This window comes from Doryrhamphus excisus, chromosome 1, assembly GCF_030265055.1.
Source record: "Doryrhamphus excisus isolate RoL2022-K1 chromosome 1, RoL_Dexc_1.0, whole genome shotgun sequence".
NCBI classification, from domain to species: domain Eukaryota; kingdom Metazoa; phylum Chordata; class Actinopteri; order Syngnathiformes; family Syngnathidae; genus Doryrhamphus; species Doryrhamphus excisus.
In genome coordinates this window covers 33,523,008-33,536,489 of record NC_080466.1, presented here as the reverse complement: position 1 = coordinate 33,536,489, position 13,482 = coordinate 33,523,008, and the positions used below count along the sequence as shown (strand labels likewise).

General features: G+C 41.6%; 1 protein-coding gene across 9 annotated transcripts in view; it reads right to left on the bottom strand.

Annotated features, from left to right (window-relative positions):
* The window catches only part of pard3ab (par-3 family cell polarity regulator alpha, b), a 165,655-nt gene that overhangs the window by 37,613 nt on the left and 114,560 nt on the right, over positions 1-13,482 (bottom strand). For all 9 annotated transcript variants that reach the window (XM_058080481.1, XM_058080491.1, XM_058080500.1 and 6 more), the window contains 3 exons: positions 10,664-10,894; positions 9,324-9,567; positions 7,597-7,725 (listed from right to left, as the gene is read on the bottom strand). In XM_058080481.1, the coding sequence (XP_057936464.1) occupies positions 7,597-7,725; positions 9,324-9,567; positions 10,664-10,894 (604 nt within the window). The remainder of the gene's footprint in view (positions 1-7,596; positions 7,726-9,323; positions 9,568-10,663; positions 10,895-13,482) is intronic.

Sequence of the window (13,482 nt, the reverse complement as noted above, 5' to 3'; positions counted from 1 at the left end):
CTTGGCTTTGTCTCTGTGTTTTTTGGCGAAGTCCAGACCTGCTCTTGTGTGGTTGGGTTTGAGGAGTGGAGTCTTGCGTGGTCGCCGTCCATTGAGTCCTGCCATATTTAATGTCCTCTGGAGTGTCTGTCTCGAGATATTGTTTCCCTTGTCACTGAGGTCACGCAACATCTCCATGGTGGCGGCCCGAACCAATTTTCTGGCCTGCCTGGCTTCCTTCCAGGTCTTCTCAGGTTCTTCACTGTGTGGAATTCTTTATATTTCATAATGATGCTCTGGACTGTGGCTCTATGGACCTGAAAGCGCTTGGATTTTGCTTTGTAGCCCAAACCATCCTTGTGTGCCTCCACAATATGCGAACTCAGGTCTTCACTCAGTTCTTTTTCCTTGACCATGGTGGAGAATCTGGCGATGACTTCGAACTGACAATGACCTCACCAATCCCCTCAATTTTAAGTTCATGTTTACTTGGATTTGTTGAATAACATTGCAGGGACCAACAAGACACATATTGCAAGTAGAAAAATACTTGAACAATGAAAAACAGATGACTTTATACTTCAGGAAGACAAGGGTATGAATACTTTTGGACATGAGATGTTTTGCAAATTTGTGAAATAAAGCAGATATGAGAAAGACAGTCGTCTCAAATATTTATACTGTGTTTGTTAAAACCTGTTGTAACTTTTTATGTAATTTCTTGTAGAATAAATGGAATCTAAAGAAATAGATAGGAAATATCCCAAAAATGAAAGATGATAGGGGTATGAATACTTCTGAGTACAACTGTACATACAGTTCTATTCAAAATTATTCAACCCCCATTGCAGGAAAGAGTTTTAGGAAAAAAAAACAAAAAACATTTAAACCATGTTTATAATAAAATCTTACAACGACGTCTAAATTAACTAAATGCAAATAAAATGCCAACAATATTTTTTCTAATACAATAACAAATGCTCTTTTAGTGATTTGCTCACTGACAAAATGATTCCACCCCTGAAAGATTACCACTCATAAGAATTAGCTAATTTAAAGCTCAAGGAACAGCGGAAACGTGACCCGGGCGCGGCAGAAAGAGGATGCTGTCGGCGACTGCTGTCCGGTACCTAAAGCGAAAGGTGGAGAAGAATCCTCGAGTGACAGCTGAGGAACTACGGCAGGACTTATCAGAGGGAGGTACTTAAGTTTCGGCCCAGACCATAAGGCGCACACTGCGAGATGAAGGGCTCAATGCTATAACTACCAGGTGCACCCCCCCTGCTGACTCCAAATCACAAAGTGTTGACTCCAATATGCCAAAAAACACATAGACAAACCACAAGGGTCTTGGGATTCTGTCCAATGGAGCGACAAGACAAAATTGGAACTCTTCTATGGCTCAACGACATGTTTGCAGGAGGAAGAACGATGCCTTTTAATGAAGAGAACACCTTGCCCACTGTGAAACATGGTGGGGGGGTCAGTCATGCTGTGGGGCTGTTTTGCTTCTTCGGGTACAGGAAATCTTCAGTGTGTGTAAGGTACCATGAATTCAGTTCACTACCAGGAAATCTTGTGTAAATGTCATGCAGTCAGGGACAAAACTGAAGCCTGGGAGACGTTGGACCTTCCAAGAGGACAACAATCCAAATCAGACCTCCAAATCTACCAAAGCTTGGTTGCAGACGAAGGGCTGGGAGATTCTGGAGTGGCCACTGCAATCAGCTGACTTAAATCCGATCTGTGACTGACCTGATCTGACTTAAAACGAGAATCTGTGGTGGGACTTGAAGAAGGGAGATGCAGCATGAAAGCCCCAAAATGCCAGTAAAGTGGAGGCCTTCGGCCATTAGGAATGGGCCAAGATTCCTGTCGATCGCTATAAGAAACTTATGTCAAGCTATGTGTCACGTCTAAAAAACTTTATTATTGCCAAAGGTGTTTTACCAAGTATTAAGGATTGTCAAAGTGGTAATCACAGAAAGGACATTTGTTTGTCATATTACAAAGAACATTGTTGTGATTTAAGTTGCATTTGTCTAATACTCAAGTCCTTCTTTGATCCGATTATAAACAAGATAAAAAATGAATGGCAAACTTGCTAAAACGCATTATTGCAGTGGGGGTTGAATAATTTTGAACACAACTGTATTTTTGTACCTTTAGTTGAACCAAGCAAGACACTGAAACTGAAAAAACAAAGTGGTCTAATGAGAAAGTCTTAGGTAGAAATGTATGCATATTTCCAACTTGTAGGTAATGGTAATGGTTTTATATCATGTGAACATGCATCAGATTACAATTGAGTGCATCCCATAATCAGTTCACAGTTCCACATGTCCAAAAGGAGTAGGAAGAAGCAAAGCTTATTAAATCCTACCCCTCCATCTGGTACTTTTACAATCACTAACTGTTACATTTGTTCACTTCCTGCTTTCCATAATACAGTTTTTTTAAGTTTTTTTTTTTTTTAATAATGTACCTGGTACCGAAGTAGGAGGTGATATGAGCATCCAATGCCATAATGTGTACCATAGTAAGTGTCAATATAGTGATATATATAGCACATCATGACTGGTTCAAGACTCTTCATCCTTGTATTTAGCAAACATCAACTGCTTGTATTGTTTCTTGAATTGGCTCATCGTTGTGCATTGTTTGAGGTCCTTACTCAATCCATTCCATATTTTGATTCCACATACTGAAATGCTATGGCTAGCATAACGTAGTCCTAGCATAGAAGTGTTTCAAATGTACTTCTTCCCTGAGATCATATTTCTCCTCTCTTGTAGAGAAGTATTGGATGACATTTTTAGCTAATTGCTTATTTTTAGCCTTATGCATTATTTTAGCTGTTTGAAGATGAACTATATCAACAAGTTGAAGTATTTGTGATTTTACAAATAAGGAGTTAGTATTATGAATTATCCTTACTGACCTTTTTTGCAGTACATTTAGCCAGTGAAGATTGCTTTTATAGTTATTAGCCCATATTTCCACACAATAAGTAAGATATGGTAGAACCAGAGAGCAATAAAGAGTGTAGGAAGGTTGTCATTATATCTCGGGATTTATTGTTGACTTGGTGCTCGGGTAGTTGTGATAATGATGAGCTGTCATGTTGTCACAGTTCATTGCACGTGGGTTGGCTCTGTGTAAAAGTGGACCAAATACACATTACGCAATACTCTGTGGGTGTCTGCATAAGGTGAGGATTGGTTTTTTGGAGGCCTATATAAAGACCTAAAAAAGGCCAGCACTGTTAGTCCAGTGAACGGCATCATGCCACGTCTATCAAGTGAACGTCTTCGGACACTGGGTATGGTGGAGGCCGGTTTGTTTACAACCCACAATCAGAAACCTGCATGAACACCACAAAACGACAAAACACCTGCGGCATTGGTTTCGCCGTGCCAGTCGTACAGCACGGGAAACACCCGGAAGGATCAACATCTGGCTCAGCAGCACCAGTGTGTATTGACCCGGTACTGACTGTTGTGACTTTGTGCTTGGCAGGTGCCATTATCTTTAAGTTTTTGGTTTTGAAATTAGTCTTGAAACTTTGAAGCTTGAAGTTTTTTGTCTCTGTATGCCAATATCCGAAACAAATCCATTAAAAAAAATCCGAAAATCCAGCTTCAAAATAAAAATGATGACCAAAGATATGGTCTCAAAGTGTAGTATTCTGGTCACTAGGCATCAGTAATGTTACATTGTTGCAGGGTTCCCCCTTGGGTTTATTCAAGCTGTGGTGGTGGGCTGCATGGGAGGGTGGACTGCCGCCGCTGTGTCGTGCCACTGCTGCTGCTTTTGATGACTATTTTATTTATTAACTTATTTAACATTATTTAACAACTAGCAGGACATAAACCGAGAAAATTGTTAAATTAATGGCAAAACTGTTAGCACTTAAAATCCAAAATGTCAAGTTTTCTATTGAGTCTCTTATTTAGTCCAATGGTACTATGGGACTATAAGAGCCTTCTCCATCGCTGCCCCCACCCTCTGGAATTCTTTGCCCCATTCACTCTGTGCTTGCCCTGACCTTCCCTCCTTCAAAAAACAACTAAAAACCCACCTCTTTAAATCTGTTTTTAATGTCTAACTTTTTATACCTGACTGCTGTGCCTCGCCCCGCTTTTACTCATCTGTTAACTGTGTATTAACCAATCAATGTTGGATTGTAACGTATCTTTTACTCTGTTTACTTGTTTTTATTCAACTCCATTTTCTGTAAAGTGTCTTTGAGTATTTTGAAGTGCTATACAAATAAAATGTATTATTATTATTATAAGTACAAAGGCACAACATTTTGTACTATTTGACACAAACCCAAACTTTATTTTATGCCTGTTTTCGAGTAATACAAATAAAAGGGAAAACAATGGTTCAATATATTTAGTTCAAAGTAATTACTAAAAATGGTTAGCGCGCAGACCTCACAGCGAGGAAACCAGGGTTCAATTCCACCCTCGGCCATCTCCGTGTGGAGTTTGCATGTTCTCCCCATGCATGCGTGGGTTTTCTCCGGGTACTCCGGTTTCCTCCCACATTCCAAAAACATGCTAGGTTAATTAGCCACTCCAAATTGTCCATAGGTATGAATGTGAGTGTGAATGGTTGTTTGTCTATATGTGCCCTGTGATTGGCTGGCCACCAGTCCAGGGTGTACCCCGCCTCTTGCCCGAAGACAGCTGGGATAGGCTCCAGCACCCCCGCGACCCTCGTGAGGAAAAGCGGTAGAAAATGAATGAATGAATAATTACTAAAAATATTACAATTTAGGTGACTTTTCATGCACGTTAAGGCCCCCCCAAAAATACAAGGAAATAGGGCCTTTGCCCCGCTACTGCTCCGCTCTCGGGCTCTAATTATTGGACCCAAATAGGATTCATAACCTCAAAGACCTAAAATAGTCATGAGGTCAACAACAATCAGTGTCATCTATCAAAATGTGACATGCTAAAGAAGGCAGAAAAAAGAAACATCATTAAAAATATATCAAACTAAATACAGTCCGTTGACATGAGGGGCAAATAAGGGGGTAGGAAAAAGTTACAGGTGGAATATAACAAGCTTGGCAGGCGACAGAAATGGAAGCATGGCGAAAGAAATGTTTCAGGAGTGACCTTTGTAGCACACGGGCCCAGAACAATGGTCCATTATGTGCTATTGTGTCCGCTGGGTAATAACGCTCCATCTTGGAGCCAAGGCTGACACGCCCGATGTAGCAGTGTGAAAGGCAGGAAAGGCAGCCAGTGGCGAGGTCCGCCGATAAGACGACAGATTAGACCAACGCTGGATTAATAACACTACATTATTTTCAGTTCTTGATGTTTTTTATGGAGAAAACCTCTGCTAAGAAGCATGGTTCTTCCATTAGCGCTGTGTAACTGTGTTAAATTAGTATGTAGCCTAATTAAGCCCAAAAAGGGAAATCCCATTCTTTTTTTAACTTCTAAGGATAACCTATTTGTGTCAATTTGCAATGCGCCTGCATCATCACCGCATCATTCTCCATGGCAAACATCGGTGTGCATCTGTCTGGCTCTGCATCTGCAGACCCTCTGGGAGCTGAGATTTAAGCCGGTGAGGAAATCCGCCCAATCAATCGCCGGTGGATTAATGACAACGGCCAATCGATTGGCGGCATAGGAGGCTGCATAGTGCAAGGGCCCCCGTCGGGAGCCGCAGGAGACTAGTTTGGTGAAGCATTGCTAAACGCCATTGTTGTTAAGCAACCAATCAGTCGCGTTCTTTCTGTCGATGGGTGAGTCTGAGCTGGAGGTTAAATACAAACACTTTGTGCTTTCCTCCACCCTTGAGGGACGTGGATAAGTCAAACTGATGCAAAGAACAACAATAAGTGTAAAAAAAAACAAAAAAACAAGTATTATCCATTTTCTATACTGCCTGTCCTCATTAGGGTCACATGTGACCCGAAGGATGCACTTCCTTATTACAGTAGGAATAAAAAATCGTGCATAAAATGTGATCACACATGCTAGAATAGAAACACCTAGCCCAAGCAATTCCACTTTCTTTGTTTACTTATTTTGGCTGGCTCTCACTGCCTCTCTGATGGCAGCTAGCTAGCTTGCTTCTACCCCACGACGAGCTACGGGTGGCTATCATGTTCATGGGGTACATGCATTTCTTTTCGGGGGCATTTGTGTTTTGTCTTTTTCAGTTATCTTTATAAGTTGATGTTGACACTGAACATTTTCTGTCGTACAGGAGTAGCTGAGAGTGCCCTCTTGCAGCAGTGTGGAAAACAAACACTGACATAAGTCATAATACATAAGTCACTCCGCAGTACAAGTCACAGGACCAACCAAATCCTAAAAAAAGCATCAGCGCTCACCAGCTGATGTTGATTTGCTTCACCTCTTAGTATTTTTATGTGTTCAACTCAGACGTGACGCCTGTATTTAACGACCACACTGAGTGGAGATGTGATTTGTAACATGAGCAGGGCTGTCAAATTATTAAAAAGTTTAATCAGATTAATCTGTGATTTAAATTAATCCTGATTAATCACCACCCCAGATTAAAAAAGTTAATCAGATTAAGCACGACATTCAACTAATCATGATTAATCACACCACCTATGAAATAAACCAGTTAATCAGATTAAACTTTAAATGATCATGTTTAATCACTACTGCCACCCACAGATTTAAAAAAACGTATGATCAGATTAATTACGGCTTTAAATTAATCACAATCCCCACGAATGCCCATGCAATAAAAAGTTTAATCAGATTAATTACAGCTTTAAATTAATCATGATTAATCATCATTAGCAACCATGTTTGAAATGTGACAATTTTTTATTGTATTTAATTTAATAGATGATATTGGAAATTTCCAAAACGCAAGTTACATTGTTATCTGAATGTGACGGATACTGGATCGGATCGGCCCCTTCTCTACCTGTCCCTTTAGACAGGAGGCAGGGTACACCCATGGACTGGTTTCGGGTCAAGGGCAGGGCGCATGACAACAGATAAGCATTCACACTCACATTCACACCTAAGAACAGTTTAGAGTCTCCAATTAACCAATATTTATGAACCATATTAACCATATTTATGGGATGGTAGAACATGCAAACCCCACAGCGCTGCCTAAAGCGAGATTCAAACCCCCAACTTCTGACTGTGAGGCCTTAGACGTCCAGGACAGCAGCCTTCTGACCTATTTATGCGCCATTTGCTTTAAGCTTCCACCAATTACCAGCACCATTTGCATGTTATTGAACTACATGCGCAGCAAGAGGACAATCTGCAGTGCAATGGCCATGATTATTAGCGGGCAACGCACTAATGGCTTTGGCATTTCAAAAACAAACAATAGAGGGATGACATTTAGCTCCGGGAGGAAACGCAGTCAGGGTGATTTCCTGTCTGCTGAACACATTCAATACAATCACCTCATCGTTATTAATTATACCATTTAAAGGCGCATCTTTGGCTTCCCAAGCTTTGTGGTCAGTTCTTATTGATTTTGTCCAGAATACAATCCACTAATTACTTGGCCATATTATAATCCTAAATGGCAAGTAGATAAAAATTATTCAAATGAAGCACAAAAAAATGAATGAGAACTCACCTCTCCTGCTCCATCCTCATCTTCAGCGTCTCTTCATCAGAAACGTGTGCCTCCTCTGACCGCCACTTGCTAGATCCTTTACGGTCCATCCGGTCTCCTGGATGCTCGTCTTTGCGGTGCTTCCCGAACCTGCGACAGCACATTCAAAGACAAATATACATGCGGTTTTTACAGTATGTCGGTTGGAAACCATGGGTGAAACAGTCAATTCATCAGCGTTTACTAGTGATGCCCATTTTCAGATAACAGCAATTCAAAATGAATTCTGTTATTTGCCACTTCCACATTGAACCTTTCATTATTTATGAAAAGCAACCCAGTGTTTTGGCCAAGAGGAAAATAATGCAGATTTACAGAGTACGCAATTTGAGATTTATGGAGTATTTTATTTAGTGCTGAAACTAACAATTATTTTCTTAGTTGTTTAATCTGAAGCTGGTTGTTTCGATAAATGGAATAATTGGTTAAGTCCTTGACAAGGGGTGTCAAACTCATTTTCACTGAGGGCCAGCAGCAAATATACTATACATGAATATAAATGTACAGTTGTCTTATGTTGCTATACATTTGCCCATAACATTTCATTTCATATGTCAATGTGGCAAGCAGGTATTAAAGTATGTATTTATGCTAGCAAAAAGGTGCTTGGAATATGTTTTTACAATAAGAAAATTTGCTTTGCATGCAGTACAATTTTTCTGCCCCAACTTTTTTTTTTGTTAAATCCCAGGCTTTCACGGGTCACACAAAACGATGCGGCAGGCCAGATCTGGCCCCCGCGCCTCGGGTTTGACATTAATGCCATCCACAGATCAAATCAATATGAACCAAACCCAAGAAGTTAGTGGTTAGGTCTGCAGCATATCAGAAAAGACGCAAAATGTCAATCACTGTTTTCCCAAGTCAAAGCTGATAATAGGATTGCTTTTATGGATGACTGGCAAAATTAAGATATTCACATTTGAGAGGCCGAAAAAAAACAAAACAAACAATGCTCAAACACCAAAATAGTTGTTAATTATTGCAGGTCTAATTGTATTAAAAGAAGTGCTCCACTTCATTTCTGAAGTGAGCAGGTTCAAACCCCTTTACAGACAAATTGCCCCACTGTGGATATTTCACTTCTAAAGACACGAGAATGAGGAGAATGAGGTGAGGAGAGAAACAAAGTCGATGAAGGAAACAAAGTGAGATGGAGGCAAGCGCAGGCAGGTGACAGATGAAAACAAAGTCATGTCAAGACACAAAATCAAAAGACAATCAAAGACGGTGAAGTGGAGCAGGAGTGTTTAACAATTAAAGAGGAGGCGATGAGGAGATGCTGGAGTCAAGCAGTTGAAACTTATGGCATGAAAACAACTTCTTAGCACAAAAGGGAAGCTGTGACATGACAATAAAAGGAGACGCCAGAAATGAGTCCAAGTGAAAGTCATGTTTACGTGGAACATGAAGACACACTGTGGAGGCATTCAGATACTTGTGTATTTGTGTGTGTGTGTAAAGTAGCAGAAGGAATAAATCAATGAAACACAGAGAAAGAAAGAAAACAAGTGAGTGCAGCAAACCCAGCGGGTTGAATGTGTTGTGGGCACGCCGGGAAAATGAATGAGACAAAAAGAAAAAAAAATAGTAAAGTGGACCTAAAGAAAAATGGAGTGAGCAGTAAATGCGTGTATCCTCCAGGGAAATACATAATAATATAATACTGAGTGACTGCTGAGTCTCACCTGAACATGTCCCCCAGTCCTTTCAGCATTCCCTTCTTTGCTTTGCCCTTGTCTTTATCTTTGTCTTTGTCCCTCGCCGCCTCCCCCTTCTTCTTCTCCTTGCCGCCTTTGTCCTTCTTCTCCTCTTTGGTTTGGTTGGTGCCGTTGACCAGCAGCTTTTCCGGCGCCGACAGAGGTGTCTGGTCAGCCACCGTCGACACAGAGTCTCGACCAGAGCGCGAGCTCTCCTCCGTGTCCTCTTCCACTGTGACAAAGACTTGACTTTAACCACTGTGGCAACATGTCTGATATGAACTTAAACCAGGAATCTGAATTAGATCTGAATTCACATCAAAAAGGTTAGACCGTAAAGACATCTTTGACAAAGTGATGTAGGTCTAATGCTAGGAGTCCACTGGGCCTGTCGGTTGGTGCCGGTTCTCGCCAAAGATTATGTGATTGTCGCGTAGTGACTCGCTGTGGCGTCAAATTCATGTTCGCTCGGCATGTTGCCGTTATTTGGCGCCACACGCGCCAAATCACATAATCTTTGGTGCGAACTGGCGGCGGGCCACTGGAATCCTTGCATCAATGGCGCAACTTGGCTCGCGCCATTACATTCCAGTGAATTCCAATAACCGGATTGTTTGCGACATTTGGTTCCACTTGGTGGACACTTTGCGACGAAGATTTTAAACATTTTGAAATTTTCTTGCCGGCAAACTCAATTTTTGCCGCTGTTACGGGCCACCACGAGCCAGTTTGGGGGCAGTTTGAGCCACTGCACGCCACTAGGCACCTATTTGGCGACACAGCAAATTGCATTGGCACGAACTGGCACCAACTGGCGCTGGCCCAGCGGACTCTTAGCATAAAATTGTTTGCATCTCCTTTTGGACTGCTTCAAGTGTTTCTCAAAGTCAGTTTTGTCCTCCACAACAAACAGCATCAGCTCAGCTAGCTATCATTTCCATGGTGATGCTAACATCTGAGCACAACTTTTGTTCTGACTTCCACTCGATGGTTTTACAGCAAAACCACGGTTAGACATTTCAGTGCAGTTAGCGTCCACCTCTGGACTACATGAGTCAAGATGCCGTCATGCCTCCTCATCAGGCCAGTCTTATGAATCACAATGTTAGTGACATGTAGCCCATAATGCACATTTCATTTCATATTGCAAGCACGAGGAGAGAGTTACAGCGTGAGCGGGGTCCTCGCTGGGGAACCACCCTGATGGGCTTGCTGTGTGCCGACAGCGGCGACGGCTTGGCTGTGGAGGGCATCAAACCTGTGATTCACCGTACAGAGATGCTGCACTTCTGTGGGACGTTTTGTGTGTGTGTGCACTCGCGTCTTACATGTCTCCATGCCCTCGTCCTCGTCCTCAGTGGGTGCCGGCCGGTCGTACGATTTGTCGATGGCCGCCCTGAAGCTCTCGTTGCAGCCTCGCCCCCTGATGATGCGAGGGCGGGGTCTGTGGAATGGAAGGTCGCCGTTGAGGGTGACCTCGGCCACGGCCGTCTGGAGGCTCTCCAGGGAGCTGGACTTCTTTAAGCCCAGAGACGGACCCACGTCCCTCGTAGAGGACCCTGATTGGAAGGTACAATTGAGTGTTCTGCCATTAATGATATATTTACAATATATATATTCTGATGTTTTTGGATTCTAAAACATGATAATTCCCTGCAATAACTCGTACAAATTCTTGTAAGTGTGTGAATATGTATGTGTGCATATATTAGGGGAGTTCCGATCAGTGTTTTATGCTGTCGATACCGATAATCCATGAGTGAAATCAGCCGATACCGCTTAGTTCAAGCCTAAGAAAGCCAACATGCTTGTTTTACCAGAACATGAACGATGCGACAAACACGATGGAGGTTCCTCCATAGTGTCTGCATGCTCCCAAATCCATACCCAATCTTGTAAGTAAGGATCGACCGATATTTGTGTTTTTTCTTTGTATCGGTATCAGCCGATACGCGCGTGGGTTCGCCGATGTATTTTTCCACCGACTGATTTACAGTCAGGCATCCGCCGGGGCAACACAAAGCTGCAGAGGACCCCGCAACACATGTAATCGCGGTACCCCGCCCCCCACTGTTGAATCACATCAAGGGCGCATTTTCACAAGTAATAGAGTTAGCTTGCTTTTAACACTTTACTAAGCCCATCACATTTCACTGGGTGATCGCTAGGCATAACAGTTTAAGTCACGGTGGGACAACAAGAAAGCCCAAAAACATCACATACCAACGCAACAGACCAATAAAAGCACTCTCACTAGTTGAGCAGAACAAGAATGAACAACTATGCAACTTTAAATGCGTGTCATGTTATGTGTGTGCACTCTCTCATCACATCGATGCTAGATAAATTTAAACTATGACACAAATGTTTAGCACATGGTTGAATATTTATTCCTTTTAAAGTTGATAATGCCGTTTAAATGTGTGTTTAAGAAAGCTGAATCCTACTGTGTTCAGTGTTTACATTTCAATACACATTTGTTTATACTTGAGACCTGTAATATTTGTTATCATGGTCATTTTTTCATGTAAATTGAGGGATCAAAAGCAGTATCGGCCACAAATATCGAAGCAAAATCGGCCATCGGCTAAGGGTGATGGAAAAAAAATCGGTATTTGCATCGACCCCCAAAAAAACATATCGGTCGATCCCTACTTGTAAGTACAGCGTGTTGGGACCGGTGCTTTAGCCGCTGCCTGACAGAGGATCCTATCGTGAGCCTCAAACTCACCACACCCTGCTCACCATTGGTGGAGGGGATTGTATCAGCCAATATCAGTTATTATACAAATATACTAGCGGTGCCGATATCGGTGAAGAAGCATGGTATGGATATCTGCTGATGCGATCAGTAGCTGTTCAATCGGTGTACCTTGAGCATATGTATATGTGTACTGTATACGTTTGTGTTACTTTTTGGGTTGGTTTGTTGTAGTTGTGAGCTCAATGTTTAATCTCAATGTTTTGTCTACATGATGGAAATAAATGAAAACAAAAGCAAAAACATTTAGGAACCGCAGGGTGCATGTCGTTCTACTTATTAGGTCCAAAGACAATGAGTTGTCTTCCAGATGCAGCACTTTAATGAAGCATTTCATCACGATTACACGTTGTGCAAAAAAGGCATCCGCATTGATAAGAAAGTAGATTTGCAAGTGTTTAAGAAGTGTTTCTTTAATCCAAATTAGGAACAAAGGAGTAATTAAATCCATTAAATATTCTAATCGCTTAACAGCACCAGTTTACAGCTCTGCCAGTGTTAGTGAAGCATAATGCACAGGCTTTCTGGTGGAGTTAAATGTATTCAAATGACCTGCCAAGCTTGTAGATTTATGACGGCACACAATGAGGCTGTCTGTGGAAAAAAAATAAATAAGAAAAAAATATATATATACATATATATATATATATGAGACAGAAACTTGAACGGTGAGTGAACAAGCTCGGCGAGGTTGGCAGCCTCTCATTTATTCTCATCAGCCTGTCCAAGTCGCCTCAATATCTCACTGAGACGCCACTTCATTTTTTTTTATTTTTATTTTTTACAATACACGGTTGCTGGAATTTCACTACTTCACTGTTCACTTCACTATTCCATCCATGTTAGGGAACTGGGAAGAGGAAAATCAGTCACCGGAGTAAGGAGTCTTCTTTTAATACCTCTAATCTAATACTACGTATCAGAAAGAATATGTCTATGGGAGTTTTCTTTCCTCATGTTTCATACAGTGTTGGAGCTTTAGGGATCTGTGGTCTTGTGGAAATATTCATGACTTTTTTTTGTGATGCTGCTATAAATGTGCAATGAGGTTGGTTTGATGAAACTTCCCTGCTTCTGTGCTATGAAATGCCTGGCCTCCATTTTTAAAAGTGAAGAACGTCTGGATCTGCGTGTTACGTCATATCTGAGCATGCCCTGAAAGAACGCACCCGGGATAAATTTAAACAGGAAAAGATCAAATTCAATCTTGCTAATATTTTATAATTAAACTCAGGACATGTTTTATATAGATATATATTTTCTTTTTTAATAAAAGTGGACTTGTGAATGGCGTATAGAAGGGTTTAGATTCTGTTCCACAGATGGCGCTAATGCACACGAAAGCTGCTTGCCAACCGCCAATAAACAACAGAAGAAGAAAAACAC